Source organism: Lynx rufus, unplaced genomic scaffold (genome assembly GCF_022079265.1).
Source record: "Lynx rufus isolate CCGP_SWC_20201006 ecotype Redwood Valley unplaced genomic scaffold, mLynRuf1.p SCAF_16, whole genome shotgun sequence".
Taxonomy (NCBI): domain Eukaryota; kingdom Metazoa; phylum Chordata; class Mammalia; order Carnivora; family Felidae; genus Lynx; species Lynx rufus.
In genome coordinates, this window is record NW_025814830.1 from 44,781,824 (window position 1) to 44,797,858 (window position 16,035).

The 16,035-nt window shown below is 40.8% G+C and overlaps 1 protein-coding gene across 2 annotated transcripts in view; it reads right to left on the minus strand.

The window, feature by feature from the left end:
• Positions 1-16,035, minus strand: part of SF3B3 (splicing factor 3b subunit 3) — a 47,766-nt gene that overhangs the window by 7,479 nt on the left and 24,252 nt on the right. For both annotated transcript variants that reach the window (XM_047078737.1, XM_047078736.1), the window contains exons 11-18: positions 13,826-13,898; positions 8,176-8,327; positions 7,490-7,645; positions 6,373-6,528; positions 5,712-5,855; positions 2,652-2,774; positions 1,761-1,915; positions 368-542 (exon numbers count right to left, since the gene is read on the minus strand). In XM_047078737.1, coding sequence (XP_046934693.1) covers positions 368-542; positions 1,761-1,915; positions 2,652-2,774; positions 5,712-5,855; positions 6,373-6,528; positions 7,490-7,645; positions 8,176-8,327; positions 13,826-13,898 — 1,134 coding nt within the window. The remainder of the gene's footprint in view (positions 1-367; positions 543-1,760; positions 1,916-2,651; positions 2,775-5,711; positions 5,856-6,372; positions 6,529-7,489; positions 7,646-8,175; positions 8,328-13,825; positions 13,899-16,035) is intronic.

Genomic DNA, 16,035 nt, shown 5'->3' on the forward strand with positions numbered 1-16,035 from the left:
TACATGGTTGGATCTATTTGTTTTTTGCTGGGAAATGATTTCTGGAAAGAAGAAGTGTTGTGGAAAATATGAAAGCTGTCTCCTTTGGGCTCAAATCCAGGAAACACATACAGACTGTTTAGGAAGCTCAAAGACTGAACAACTATGTTCTAAGAAAGAAAGCGGAGTACTAAATAAACCCAGGTCAGTATATTAGTTCCAAGTCACAAAAAAACCTCTAAAACTAAGGATTCTGGCAAAGGGCTCTACTTAAAGGACCTGACAAGAGCCTGGATCTTTAGAATATAATAAAAAATTACACAAGTTTAAACTTTTCAACAAAATTTCAGTGCCTTTTAATTGAACCCTAAAAGTCAAGTCTCATTACCTCTGCCATCTGTTGCTTTCTCTGAGCTTTTGTAGCTTCTGTGTAGGCATTGTGGTCTGTCTCAATGATGATAAGGTTGTTACTCTCTGGGTGAATAACAAATTTCCTGGGTGTATACTGCAATGGAAAGGCTACCTGATTGAAGACAGCACCTAGCTTCTCCAATGCTAAAATCCTATGGGGAGAAAGGCAGGGAATTAATAGATTATTCATTCAGGAACTAGAAAATGATGTCAAAATAGTCCATGAGCAGTCACAGCAAATGCATCACCCCTCAAGCTCTAATGCTGGCAGAAGAAGCATGCCTTCTAATATAGAAGATTCTGCACAATAGACAAATCCTAGAAGGACTTCCACTCCAGGAACGGCCAGCAACTATTCATGGTGACTCTGGTTTTCACCGTTGAAACCCACATTAGAACCTTCAAAGGAGGGGCACCTGGGTGGCTCAGTCAGTTAAGCCTGACTTCAGCTCAGGCCAAGATCTCAGGGTTGTGGATTCGAGCCCCACATCGGGCTCTGTACTGACAGCTCAGAGCCTGAAGCATACTTCGATTTCTGTCTCCCTCTCTCCCTCTGCCCTTCCCTAGCTCACTGTCTCTCTCAAAAATAAATAAACATTAAAAAAGAGAGATAAAACACCATGCAGGTAAAGCAATTCTGCTGAAATAGAAGGTATATATGTGTGTGGAGGTTAGAGAGAGAGTGAACAATGACTGAAAAGATCCTGAAAGCTACTGCATAGATCTGGGAGTTCACCTGGTAAGTTATCCACTTGGTAAGTTATAGCCTCTTGATAGAGTTGCTCTTATGACGAGCCAATACTTACAACCAGGACATGAACATGGGTGGCAGCAAAAGACCAAAAAAGAAAAAAACAAACCCAAAACTTGAGACAGTCAAAACAATATAGATAGTGCACACTCTAACATACTCAGCATAAATAGGAGTCTGTCAACTTACAAAAGGCCTAAAGAATTTATACTGAGGTTAAAACTGAACATGTAACACTGCAAATAAGACAGAATGAGAATGAGAAAAAGATATCAGAGATTCAATTCCTGCCTGCTCTAAAACTAATCCAATGGCGCTGCCCTGGAAAACAAGACTCTTAAATCTTAAGGAAAGTGAACTGTACTGATCAGTATATTAAAACTTGGCCGTGAAAATCTAAACAGAAGCTAAAACTTCAGACACTGAAACTTGGCTACCAATACTTCATTAAAATCCTGAGCCAAATGAAGGTTTCAGTTCCAACACCCTAGTCCCACGGTGAAGAGTCGGCTCACTGCCACCAAGTCATCGCTTCATCACTTCTGCCAACACTCTAGCAGAACCAGAATCCCAGCCATTGGCAGAACTTCCCAGTGGGCTTGCAGTGTGGAACTCTCACCTCAGGGTATTGGTGGAGATGGCAACAATGCCCTCAGGACACTGTTCAGAGGCGAAGCCAGACGCAAATTCCAGGGTCTCATAAGACAAGGGGGTGAGATGGAAACGAGACTGGTAAGAATAGCTCAACCACGAGCGGCTAGACATGGCCAACACCTGAGGAAAGAAAAACACCTCCAATAAGCTTGGGATAAACACAAACTTGGAATGCTAACCGAACTCCGTACCTGTAACTTTCAGTCTGCAAAATATCCCAACGAATTTTGGAAACCTAAAAGGCTACCTTAAGATTAAAAAGAGTCCTGGAGAAGAGGCAGTATGTATGGCTTACTATCTGCTCAAAGCATGACCTACTAGCTGTTATGACCTAATCACTCAATCTCTTTACATTTCCACATGTGTAAAATGCGAATACTATCATAAGGCTGGACAGTTCCAAGAATGACATGCTATTGCACCTAATGCTGACTGCAAGTCAAGAACTAGCATAGCACCCAGCAATAGTAACATTCTTAGATACAAAGGACACAATGTTTCCCAATCTCTTTCACATTACTTGGTAAACCCTGGTATTGGTACAAAGTTGCTTGTGGAAAAAGGTACCCCAGATGGGAGGTTTCTAGCTACCTCTCAATCACCTCCATTTGCCCAGCCTGAGGGCTGAACAGATCCATATTCTAACCTACCCACAACCAAAACAGCTGAATGCCATGGAAAGCTCTGGATGAAGGGATCCACAACTTCCTACATGAAAGAAACTTAGAAGAGGGAGCTAATGTCAAACTAACTATATATGGGTGAATTAATGATAGCAAAACTTACACCAAAGGAACTTTTCTCAGCTGATGCCACTAACGTCTAAACATGCTGCCTGCCCACTTTCATTACTTACTGCCTCTTGGCCTTGCATCCGGACACGAAAGAGTTTCACAGGACGAGACCCCAGGTACCTAGTGCGGGTGTCAGACAGATCCCCAGTGACGGGGTCCAGGACAGTTCTCAGCAGCACACCATTCTAATAAAAAAGAGAGAGTGGGTGAAACTTATCCATAATGGAAGATCCCTCCCTTGGCGACTTCACAAAATATGTAAGTTCAGAATAGATGGAAGGAAATGACTTGCTGGTTTAAAGAATATCCTAATGATCAGCCAGCCACTTGCTCATTCAAGTAGTTACTGAACATTTACTAAATGAAAAGCACTTATTTTTCACTGTATATCCTTTAAAATTCTTTTACCATGTATGTTAAACTATTCTTTTTTAAAGTTTATTTGTTTTGAGAGAGACAGAGAGTGCAATGGGGGAAGGGGTAGAGAAAGAGGGAGAATCTCAAGCAGGCTCTGTGAACTTACAAACTGTGTTTGCCTGGGCTTGTCCCTGAGTTGGGTTCTGCCTGTGATAGCATGAAGCCTGCTTGGGATTCTCTCTCCATCTCTCTCTCCCCCTCCCCTACTCACACATGTTCGCTCCCTAAAAACAGACATTAAAAAAAAGACTCTTAAGAGAATTGGCTAATTCAGGGCTGGGGCAAAAATATTCCAAGTGTATATAGGGCACTCTGTTATGCCAGAAGGAAGGCCCCAAAGAGAATGGGGTTATATTCAAACGACAAAAAACCTAACTTCAAAAGGGAACTTTTACTCATCTAAAAAGAGGCAATTTAGTATCCACAAATGAAAAAGACAATAGTTTAAGACACAAATATATAAAAATCTGCAAGTTCAGGTTATCCAAAAAAACTAAAAATAAAAAATAATAAAAAATTACTTCATTAACCCTAACTGGAGACTACTCTGGCACCAATTCCTTACTGTGAAAACAGATAAACAAAGGGGAAAAAACAAAGTACTTATCCTTTCCCTCTACAAACTGTATTTTGGGATAGGCAAATTTCCTCTTTGGAGAAAAGTTCTAGCTAATAAAATGAAGAATGAAATAGAAAATTGTCATTTCCCAGTCCCTAATGACATAATGAATCTAGGCAATGTGCCATCAATGACTGTTATTAGGTAAAAGGTTGATGAGAAGATAATGTGTCCTTAAGTATAAGATACAAAATATCAGGGGGCACCTGGGTGGCTCAGTCAGTTAAGAGTCTGACTCTTGATTTCAGTTCAGGACACGATCTCTCGGGTTCAAGAGTTTGAGCCCTGCATCGGGCTCTGGGCTGACAGCTCAGAGCCTGGAGCCTACTTTGGATTCTGTGTCTCCCTTTCTCTCTGTTTGCACTCTCTCTCTCTCTCTCTCAAAAATAAATATACATCGGGGCACCTGGGTTACTCAGTCGGTTAAGCGTCCCACTTCAGCTCAGGTTATGATCTCACAGTTCATGAGTTCGAGCCCCACATCGGGCTCTGTGCTGACAGTGCAGAGCCTGGAGCCTGCTTCAGATTCTGTGCCTCCCTCTCTTTCTGACCCTCCCCAACTCATTCTCTTTCTCTCTCAAAAAATAAACATTAAAAAATTAAACAAACAAACATAGGGGGCATCTGTGGTGACTCGGTTGAGTGTCTAACTTCAGCTCAGGCCATGATCTCACAGCTCGTGAACTCAAACCCTGCATCGGGGTCTCTGCTTTCGGCATATAGCCCACTTCAGATCCTCCATCTCCCTCCTCTCTGCCCCTCCAGTGCTTGTGTTCGTTCTCTCTCACATAAACGTTAAAAACAAAATTAAACCTTTAAAAAATTCAAAAAATAAAAATATCAGATTTCAAAGACTTTGTTAAAAAAGAGAACAAAGTTATCTTAATTTTTATACAGATAACAAATTGAAATGACATTTTAAACAAAAATGTTTAAATAAAACATTACAGTTAACTTCATCTGTTCCTTTTTCGTGGCTACAGGAATATTTAAGTTACACAGGGCTTATGTTATATTTTTAATGGACAGCATGCTCTAGATCCACCCTCTAGTCTATAGGAATTACAGAGGATAGAACAGTAACATTAAACACACAAGAAAGGACTCTGCCAAAATCCAAAAGGCAGAAATTCTTCAAGACAAATGATCTGGTTTCTTTAAAAAAAAAAAAAAAAAAAAAACGGTGTAGGACAATTTTTCTTTAAGTTTTTATTTATTTTGAAAGAGAGAGAGAGAGAGAGAGAGAGAGCGCGCGAGCAGGGGAGAGGCAGAGATAGAGGAAGAGAGAGAATCCCAAGCACTGCTGTCAGTGCAGAGCTTGATGCAAGGGTTGAACTCATCAACCACGAGAACATGACTTGAGCTGAAATCAAAAGGCACATACTTAACCAACTGAGCCACACAGACACCCCTAGGGTAGGACAGTTATTAAAAGAAACAAAGGGGGAGGCAGCGCCTGAGCGACCCCTCTCCTGTTCACGCTCTGTCTCTCTCTTAAAAATAAACAAGACATTAAATAAATAAATAAATAAATAAATAAATAAATAAATAAATAAAATACAATAAAAATAAAAGAAACAAAGGGATAGGTCATGCAAATGCAAACTGTGGATAGCTTTATGCAGATCCTAAGTAGAACCAAAGGTAAAAGCGTTTTTGGAAAAAACAAAACCAACACAAACCAAGAAACACCAGAACACGAACAAGGTATCAGATATTAAAGAACTGTTAAGTTGTATTCAGTATTCAGCATGATAATAAAATTGAGGCCTAAAAAGAAAACAACCCACACATCTGTTAGAGTTACAGTCTCAAATAGTGAAACTTACGTTTGCAAATAACTTGTAGTGTTAATATAATATAATATAATATAATATAATATAATATAATATAATATAACATAACTTATTTTTTTAGGCCTGACTTGTTCTAATTAGAGAGGAGAGAAGTGGAACACAGACCAGCACCATTCACTTTTCATGAGGTGGTAAAATGAAACCACAGGCACAGCAAATGCCCATATAGAACAAGGAGTGCATAAAAGCTAAAGAAGGCCTGACCTCAATGTGAGCCTCAGATCTCTTACCTGTAACCCAATATTCAAGTATAGGAAGCCAATAGAGCCCCTCTCACCCAGCTCATCTTGCTTCTCAGTCCCACCCATTTCCACAATACACAAGGATTCAGGCTGGGCTGGGAGAGCTTGCATGCTCAGAGGCTGCAAACAGTCCTAAGGAGGAAAGAGAAAAGAATAAAACAGGGGAAATGACCAATTTTGGGGAAAAAAATCTAATTCTCAGAATGAAGAAACAACTTTCTTGTGGAGGGGAATCCTATAGTGAGCTTTAAATGGGTTAACACTAGTTAAACCAAATCTTAGAATAAGCTCTGGAGAGAACCATGCTTTCCTTTCTGTAAAAGTAGATAATGGTAAAGGTAAATAAGCAAAGGCAGCTCTTAAAAGTCATCTAAGGCCCTGGAGCCAAGTCCAAGTCCTTTTCAGCAGTCTTGGGTTTTTTTGTTTCTTTTTCACTACAAACGGGAGACAAGGCTTAAGGCAAAACAACACTTAGTAGTCTGCCATCAGGATCTTCACAAAGACTCCCCAGGTGTGCTGCTATGATAATCAGAAGTGGCAGATACTGATTTCAGGGTCTAGCCCAGACAATTTCAGAGATGCCCATCAGGAGTGAGCCAGCAGCTCAGTTTCCAATGGGAAGATCCTTGAAGTCAAGGGTGACACTCACTGAGGGGTCCAGGGAGATGATTCTGACAGTATTGTCCACCAGCCCCACAGCAAGGAAGCGAGACCGCTGCTCTCCAGGAGGCACATTGGCCAGACTCATGCACACCACATCGGCTGACATCTCCTTCCGCTCTGTGTACTCATTCAGCTGTCCTGACTACAGAAGTAAGAAAGAGAGGTCACAAACGACTCCCACTTGCCCCTAAACCCTGAGCCTGAGAAAGGACTGTTAAGTTCCTTTTTGCTTCCTCTCACCCTTCTTACTATAATCAATGACCAAGAATTTCTCTACATAAGGCCAGGAGCAAGCAAAACTACTGATGAGACAATCAAGAGACAACACAATGTTTTTGTCTTTAATAAATACAATATGTTACAAATTTTCTAAACCAACCTAGCTCTCAGGAAATAGAAATATAGAAAACTATTCATCTGTTCATGAGAACACTTTGGACAAAAGATAATTCAAATATGAATTCAAATTCAAATACTTAAAGAAATCTCAACCAGAGGTACAGTTACACTATACAGGATGACCACATCCAGAAACTTTGCTGAGAGCATGATAAGTATACCCAATATCCTTCCATACAGAAAAGCAAAAGAAAATTTCTGAAATGGCTTCAGATTGTAAAAATTAAAACCTTTAGCCAATATATGTTGGAAAAGTAGAATATGAAGGGCAAGAGAATAAAATATTTCATTGCTAAGATGGAACTTCATAACTCTAGTTAGATTTAAAACATGAGGGGCACCTGCATGGCTCAGTTGGTTAAGCATCCAACATTGGCTCAGGTCATGATCTCACGGTTCATGGGTTTGAGCCTCACATCAGGTTCTGTGCTGATAGCTCAGAGACTGAAGCCTGCTTCAGATTCTGCGTCTCCCTCTCTCTCTGCCCCACCCCTGTTCATGCCCTCTTTCTCAAAAATAAACATTAAAAAAAAAAAAAAAGAATTAAAACATGAACTTAGCCTCCCTATCCCATCCCCACTGGGCTGGATTTGCTTGTGAACACTTTCCCTCCTCAATTCTCTTTGTGAATACTGAACTACAACTCTCATCTTTACCTCTGGATCCTAACACTAAGTTCCACAATGAATGATAAAATAACATACAGGATCCATCTCAAAATAGACCAGCTCTCCTCCTGTCAGGGCAATCACCACTTGTCGCTGGTTCACAGCACATTTCACAATCGTTTTCTTCCCAGGGGTCTTCCACTCATTGACTCGCTTGTCTGCTCTTATATGCCGAATGCCATCAGGATACACCTACATTCAGCAACAAGAAGAAGGAAACTGACTTTAGCAATGTGACTCTGTACTCAGCATGACCCTCACCCTTACCAGATGGGTCACTCCTGTCCGAACTGGCACCACTGCATTGAGGCACCAATCGGGTCAATGACAAAAAGAATCACTAGGCCCCAGACAGGTCAAATTAACCTAAGTTCACGTTTGCAATGTTCACTTCAAAAGAGTTCAAAGTGGGGCACCTGGGTGGCTCAGTCGGTTAAGCCTCCGACTTCAGCTCAGGTCATGATCTCGTGATCTATGAGTTCGAACCCCGTGTCGGGCTCTGTGCTGACCGCTCAGAGCCTGGAGCCTGTTTCGGATTCTGTGTCTCCCTCTCTCTCTGACCCTCCCCCATTCATGCTCTGTCTGTCTCAAAAATAAATAAACGTTAAAGAAAAAAAATTAAAAAAAAAAAAAAAGAGTTAAAAGCTCATTAATGTAAGCACAGCAGTCTACACCACAATGAAAGGATAAAGTAAGGTGAATAACTCTCTGGGAATCCTGACCTGTACCAAGGCATCATCTCCTAACAAGGAGCAGGATAAGGTTGGGGTTGTGCCCAGGAACCCAGAGTCAGTCACTTCTTCCACAGTCTCTCCGATGGATAGTACAAGTGTGGCATTCACGAAAGACACAATGATATAGGCATCAAACTCATCTGCAAAAACGAAAGTAAAGAGGAGTTGGTTAGCTAAGAACTCATTAGTTACAAAGCCAAATGAGATATACTAAGTTTTCTCTTCAGAAACCTTCCAAGGAACTTCTTCTATGTGTAGTCATCACACAGACTCATGTGGCAAACAGCACAAGATGATCCAAAGGATAATTGAAAATAGTAACACCCTAGAGATACACTTTGCTTCCTCAAAGGCCTGAATACATTGAGTACATATGCCCACCCCTAACACCTCTGAAAATCAATTTTTCTTGAGACATTTGCTGGAAAAATCCAAGAGGACAAAGCAGGGGAACCAGGCAGGAGGAAATTCTGAAAACTACAATATTTACATATACTGAACTCAGAGCTTATTTATCTGTGCTAGATGCCCATCACAATCCATTCTTAAAGATAACTGTTATAACTAGGAAAGGTCCCCAGCCTCTTCCAAAAACCGATTCTATGGGAACATAATACCTGATGAATAAAACAGATTACTTAAGCTTCAATGAGACTGTCACCCTCAGGTTTAAAACAGCGAATCCTAGGATATCCCAATTAAAATGAGATAAGAGCATTAACCAGGAAGCATTTTATTGTTTATACTGTCAGCCCTTAACCTTTCTACTCTCATTATTTAAAAATGCAACTATTGGGGCGCCTGGGTGGCTCAGTCAGTTAAGCGCCCGACTTCACCTCAGGTCATGATTGTGGTCCGTGAGTTTGAGCCCCGCGTCGGGCTCTGTGCTGACAGCTCAGAGCCTGGAGCCTGTTTCAGATTCTGTGTCTCCCTCTCTCTGACCCTCCCCCGTTCATGCTGTCTCTCTCCGTCTCAAAAATAAATAAATGTTAAAAAAAAAAAAAAATTTTAAAATGCAACTATTCAGTGGTCAGGAACAATCCTATTAGGATTTGCTTTTCATTTAACGAAACACAGTTATGAATAAACACAAATGAGTTTCTCCAAGTCAGAGGATCTGAATACAGGCACTCCCAGAAGTTTCTCATACAGATCCCACAGTTAAAGGCCACCTGTTTCCCATATATATTCCATCCTACACATAAAACACCTCTGTGCATCTCCCACACCCAGTACAATGTTTGGCATAAAACTTTTCAAATGATGAATAGAGAAAGGTATGTTATTTTTTAAGGAAGGGTTAAGATTTTTCTATTTTACTTCTCAATTTTCTGTATCAATTCCCCTTTCTGTCTCCCCCTCATACAGAAATCAGGTCAACAGGGGACTGAATGACAAGTAGACAAGGTACTAAATTAGAGTGGCTACCTTACTCATAGAAGTAGCTATAGGACCCTGCGTGCCTGAGCCCTTGTCAGAGCTCAACACCCTAGGGCAGATCCATCCCACACATGACAAGGACACAGTATGGATTCTGATTGCTCCAAAGGTGGTTCAGGTGAACCAAGATTATTCACTTAGTACGGCAGAATCAGTGTTCTTTACAGAAAAAGAGACCAACTGAAGATGTATCATTGGTGTAGCCTACAGCAGTATTCTGCCCTATGAGCAGGACATAGTCAATTTGGTGGGCTGTAATCAGCATTTTTAAATAGAAATATATAGAAATAAATATATTTTATGAAATTGCTTCACACATGAAATTACTCACACAGTAAGGGTGAGTAAGGTTTTCCAAACTTTTCCTTAATAATACATGTGTGTACTGAGTGGCTGAAAGGCAAGGATCAAAGATCATTCCCAATGGGTATAATCTAACGGCTACACCAGGAATCCAGAATAAGGTTCAAGTTCTAAATCGTAAGGAGTAACAACGGACAAGTAGATATGCTGGTTTTAGATTATTTTAGTTACAATTGTCAAGATGTATCAAATGCTTTGGGGACACCTTATAAAATGACTTTGTAAGACCAGGACCATGTAAGTAAGGACATGGTTGCCCCTGAAATGGATGTCTTAAAAGTTTACAACAAAACCAAAATCGATCTCCACACAACGCCAAACATGGAAGCTTTACTCCAGCTGTTCTTGAACTGGAAGTTTCTATTGTGTAAAAATAACAGGAATTACTTAATTTTAATATTACATGAATACTATGTCTTTTCCCACACTCTCATTACTGAAACCTTATATCCTAAAAACTATGCCAGAACAAATTAAAGCCAAACATCAAAGGGCTGTTAACTGGCCAGGATTTCTGGTCTCTTCCTTCAACCAAGGGGAAAGGGAGGAACTTCAGCTAAGAGACCACGCAAATTTTGACTTACATGCAAGAGAATGAAGGGAGAGAGGAAGGAAAGCTGCCTGGGACTTTATCTTCCCTTTGACCCAAGGCCCCATACTGTTCAGACACAAAAAGAGAGAGATGCTCAGGGGATTTACATACATTTGCTGAGCAATTCAACAAGCAGTAGAGCTTTATATCACAGATTTCCTCAAAATATCCATTACCCTAGGAATACTAGGCACACTGTAACTTCTACCCTTTCCATTCTATATCCAGGAGGACCTATAGCCGGCTAATTGCTCATGTCCTAAGGAAGTTACAGGTTAAAAGTTGGAGTTCAGGGGGCACCTGGGTGGCTTAGTTGGTTAAGTAATCAATTCTTGAGTTTGGTTCAGGTCATGACCTCACGGTTTGTGAGATCGAGTCCTGCACTGAGCTCTGCGCTGATGGCGTGGAGACTGCTTGGGATTCTCTCTCTCTCTCTCTCTCTCTCTCTCTCTCTCTCTCTCTCTCTCTCCCCCCCCCCTTTCTCTCTGCTCCTCCCTAGCTCACATGCACAGGCACGCACACTCTCTCTCTCTCCCTCTCAAAAACAAACATTTAAAAAAAATTGGGAGTTCAAAACAAAATCAAGGGAAATGACCAGATACATCCATGTTGCCTTTTTCCAGAAGTTACAAGTTTCACATAAAAGAACATCAATGCCATCATATTAGGGTATGAGAATGCGTCTTTGTCTCACTTAAAGAGGACTTTTATCTGAGCACTGCTGAAGCAGCCCACAGGGGAAGGAATGCATTCTTCTTTCCTCTGTGTTGGCATCTGAAGCTCAAAACACAGCTCACTCCAAAACTGAGGGACCACAGATGCTGAGTGACCAAAGATGGTTTAAGCTTCCAGTGTCTCATTCTCACTTTACACTCTATTTGGTGCCTGTCTTGCCTCAGCAGTCCTGATTATACTAAAAAAAACAAAAATAGGTGGCTTTCTCCAGGGCTTGAGTCAGTACACCTGGAACATATGAATCACCAAAGGAAAGTACGGAGTTAAGGTTTTCTAGCTACAGGTTCTTTCAGCTTTAGTGAAAGACACATTAGTCATACTTTCTACTTAGGGAAAAAGTAAGGGAAGCCGATTCCTGCCTCCAACCGTTTAATATATAGGCAGATGGGTGTGCCATCACTACAATGCACATGAACAGCCAATTTCAAAGTTACCCTCTGAGATGCCATCAGGGCGGTCTTAATATTTTGTACAAATCCCTCTCCCTGGGTAAACTAGAAGACCCCATGGTAGACCCTAGCAGTATGTACACACCTGTGGTGATCAGCACCTTCACCAGCCACCTGTGGAAGAGAAAAAAAGGCTTGGTATTGGTAGTGTGCATCACCAAGTACCAGCCAAGGTTAGTAGTTGCCTGAACACTACAGCATGTGTGGACATGTGGGATAGTCACACAACAGTAACTTGGAGTATCTGCAAAGAGAATGAACAGAGAGAACCTGACCTGTTTTTGTGGGTGATCACCCAAATTATAGTTTCTAAAGAGTGAAATTTATCAGGATGTAGTCAATTCCTAAAACTTGGTAAGAAAAACATTCAGCTACAAGTTCCATCATGCAACATACTGCTTATCACTAACTCATCAAGCATTGTCCAAAAAAGTCTTTTCTGATTCTCCAACATATGCCAATTCCCTCTCCTCTAACCTGTCCTGGCAACATGCTTGTGCGCCTTTCATTACATCAGAACACATAGCAGTTTTGTGTACTTAAGTCTTCTTGTGTTAGATGGCAAGGGCTCTGAGAGTAGAGATCCAATCCTTTCTTAATTACTAAGTACAAGGTGGACACTTGAAAGACTGCACGATGAGAGTATAAAACTTATCCTAAAGACCAGCAAGACCGACAGACTCCAACTTCAGCGTTAGTCAAAGGAACACTGGACTGGAAGCTCAGAGACCATGCTGTCAGACTATTACCTCAATGCACTATCTTGAAAGAGTCAACTCCTAATTTTTCTGCCTTCATCATAAAAATGAGGGGGAACTTTCCTGTAAATCTAAAACTACTTTAAAATAAAGTTCAAATACTAGAAAACAAAACAAGAAAGAGGAATACTAAGTTTTATCTCAAAGGCTTAAAAAATTCAGAGTGTAGGCAACGTTTTCATCAGGAGTTGTAATACCAACCAGCCACCAAGCTAAAGGTGAACATCAATTTGACTAGTTTCTTTAAGAAGAAATTATACAAAATGGGAAAATCAAAATCAGTCATCTACTAATTATCTTCTAGCAAAAATAAACCTACTAATTTCCTATTTGGTTTTTCTATCTACTCAACTCAGACTTGGTTCAAACACCCACATGAAAACAAAATCCACCATAATGTGCATTCTACTAATAACACGAGGTTTCCCTCCTACACATTTCCCAACTCCCATAAAATCAAACATCAGAACATCAAAATATCAGGACATCAAAATATCAGGAAGATTTCCAGCTGTTTTCTTGAAAAAGCTTTCTATGCTGGCCAGGGTGATCTCACCAGGCCCACATTCCTGAGGGAACAAGAGGAAGATGAAGTCTAAGAATAGAAATGACCTACACCCACAGAGAATCCAAGGGAAAATGAGAATTAAGTTTCATTCCTCACATTCAACTGATTCAAGAATATCCTGCTGTCACACTGTTATGCATTTTTACCTAAATTTCAAAATTTTAGGAAAAGGTGACCATTTTTATCCAAGAACTCAGACTCCTCTTTCCTCCATCCACTCTTTTCCACCCATTCAAAAATTATGATTCCATTCAATCTCAATCTTCAGTTCCCTTAAGCACAATTCCACCCATTGAGCAGGACTAATTGATTAATAAGCTTAACTAAATCTCTTAATACCCAGGACAACACCTTCAACTTCACCATGGTTTCAGCACAACAGGAGAAAACTGCTGAAGAAAACTGAAGAAGCAAAAAAACTTTCCCTCACACCACACCTCTTACACAGATGCAACAGGATGAATATGGTCAAAGAACAACACGTATGACAGCTCTACAATACGGGAGTGTAGATGTATTAACAGCCACCCTAATGCACCCCTTACTCATGCATACAAAAAGGTGCAGGCATCCTGATTGAGAGAGCCTGAGAAACATGGTGTCAGGCCAGAAAAAGTTTCTAGTATATTGTTAAATGAAGCAATAAAAAAACATTATGAATGCAACCTCCTAAGCCTTCTACTGTCGATGTTACCCAGACCCACATTTTGACTGTTGGGAAAGGGCTACTTACCTTCAATGTGCCGACGCACTGTCCAGACAGCATTGGGGTTACCGGGTAACTCAGAGACAGCCATTTCTGACACCTGACAGGGGAGAACACAAACCACAGATCCAATGAGCATAGAAATTAGCTCCTTGCTTACAACTACACTTGATAACAGGATTCTGATACAGCAGTGCTCATACTGCATGCTGGATTAAAAGAATGGAACTGGAGCACCTGACAGGCTCAGCTGGTAGGGCATGTGACTCCTGATCTTGGGGTTTTAAGTTCGAGTTCCATGTTGAGTGTAGAGATTACTTACTAACGAAAAAAAAAAAAAAAATCTTTAAAACAATGGAAACATCAGGGGCGCCTGGGTGGCTCAGTCGGTTGAGCACCTGACTTCGGCTCAGGTCATGATCTCACGGTTGGTGAGTTCAAGGCCCGCGTTGGGCTCTGTGCTGAAAGCTCAGAGCCTGGAGCCTACTTTGGATTCTTTGTTTCCAACTCTCTCTCTGCCCCTCCCCCGCTCATGTTCTCTCAAAAATAAATAAACATTAACCAAAAAAAAAAAAAAAAGAATGGAAATATTCTGTCAAAAAAAAAGAGTTAAGAGCCAAAAAGGCTTGGAAATATTGGAGATCTCCATAACAAACTTTAGCAAAATGGGATGGAATGTTCAGGAGGATAGTTGCTGCAGCAAAAACCATACATTTCCTTTGGGTATGCCATGCCTGCATCCTCCTCAAAAAGAGAGCACGTGGAATGAAACAGCCATCTAAGCCCATTTCTCTTCCTAACCCCCTTAAGGCCAAATCACATCTCTCTTCAAGGACCAATTCAAATGGCACATCCTTTAGGAAAAATCTTCCCTTATCCTCTTGCCTGGCAGTCCACACTCCCTCCTATAAGTTCTCATAGAAATCCCAATCACCACCTCACAGGGGATCCAACGTGATTTCCTAAATCCTAAAAAGTAATTTCAGGAATTATTCTGTCCTTCCTATTAGATTTTTTACGTTCCATAAGAATAGACTCAAGGTGCGCTTGGGTGGCTCAGTCGGTTGAACGTCTGACTTCAGCTCAGGTCATGATCTCACAGTCCATGGGTTCGAGCCCCGCACCAGGCTCTGTGCTGACAGCTCAGAGCCTGGAGCCTGCTTCAGATCCTGTGTCTCCCTCTCTCTCTGCCCCTCCCCTGCTCACACTTTGTCTCTGTCTCAAAAATCAATAAAAACATTTTTTAAAAAAATGTGAAGATTAGACTCAAGAAGCCTCTGCATATCCTGTAAGTTCTCAAACATGAGAGGAAATGAAATACCTGAGATGAAATGATCTAGAGGAGAAAACTAGGTGTATGTTATTATACCTGAACTCTCTGTACTATATCTAATTTTTCTGTAAATACAAAACCATTCCAAAATAAAAATGTTATTTTTAAAACCACCAAGAAACAATTAGACAGCTTAATATATTATACTGTGTAACCACATTTCATAAAAAAAACTCACATATATCCATTAAAGGCATTACCTTTTTTTTTTTACTTTACTGATAAAATAATAGGAATACCTAATCATGGAACAGGAGAACTGTGGAAAACTTCATCAACAATAAAACTTAAGTGTTAGGTGTGCGATACTCTATACCAAGTGTAATAGTGACAATGACCCTGCTCAAATGAGACCACAATAAAACTAAACAACAAAGTTCAACAAATAGGTATACAAGGGGGGCACCTAGGTGGCTCAGTTGGTTAATAGCTTCGGCTCAAGTCATGGTCTCATGGTTTATGAATTCGAGTCCCATGTCAGGCTCTGTGATGACAGAGGAGAGCCTGAAGCCTGCTTCAGATTCTGTGTCTCCCTCTCTCTGCCCCTCCCCCGCTTATACTCGGTCTTTCAAAAATAAACATTAAAAAATTTTTTAAAAATAGATATACAGGGGGGCGCCTGGGTGGCGCAGTCGGTTGGGCGTCCGACTTCAGCCAGGTCACGATCTCGCGGTCCGTGAGTTCGAGCCCCGCGTCAGGCTCTGGGCTGATGGCTCAGAGCCTGGAGCCTGTTTCCGATTCTGTGTCTCCCTCTCTCTGCCCCTCCCCCGTTCATGCTCTGTCTCTCTCTGTCCCAAAAATAAATAAACGTTGAAAAAAAATTTAAAAAAAAAAATAGATATACAGGAACAAAGCAATGTTCAACAATTTCAAAATATTTTTCTGTATAATCAAGATCTTCTAT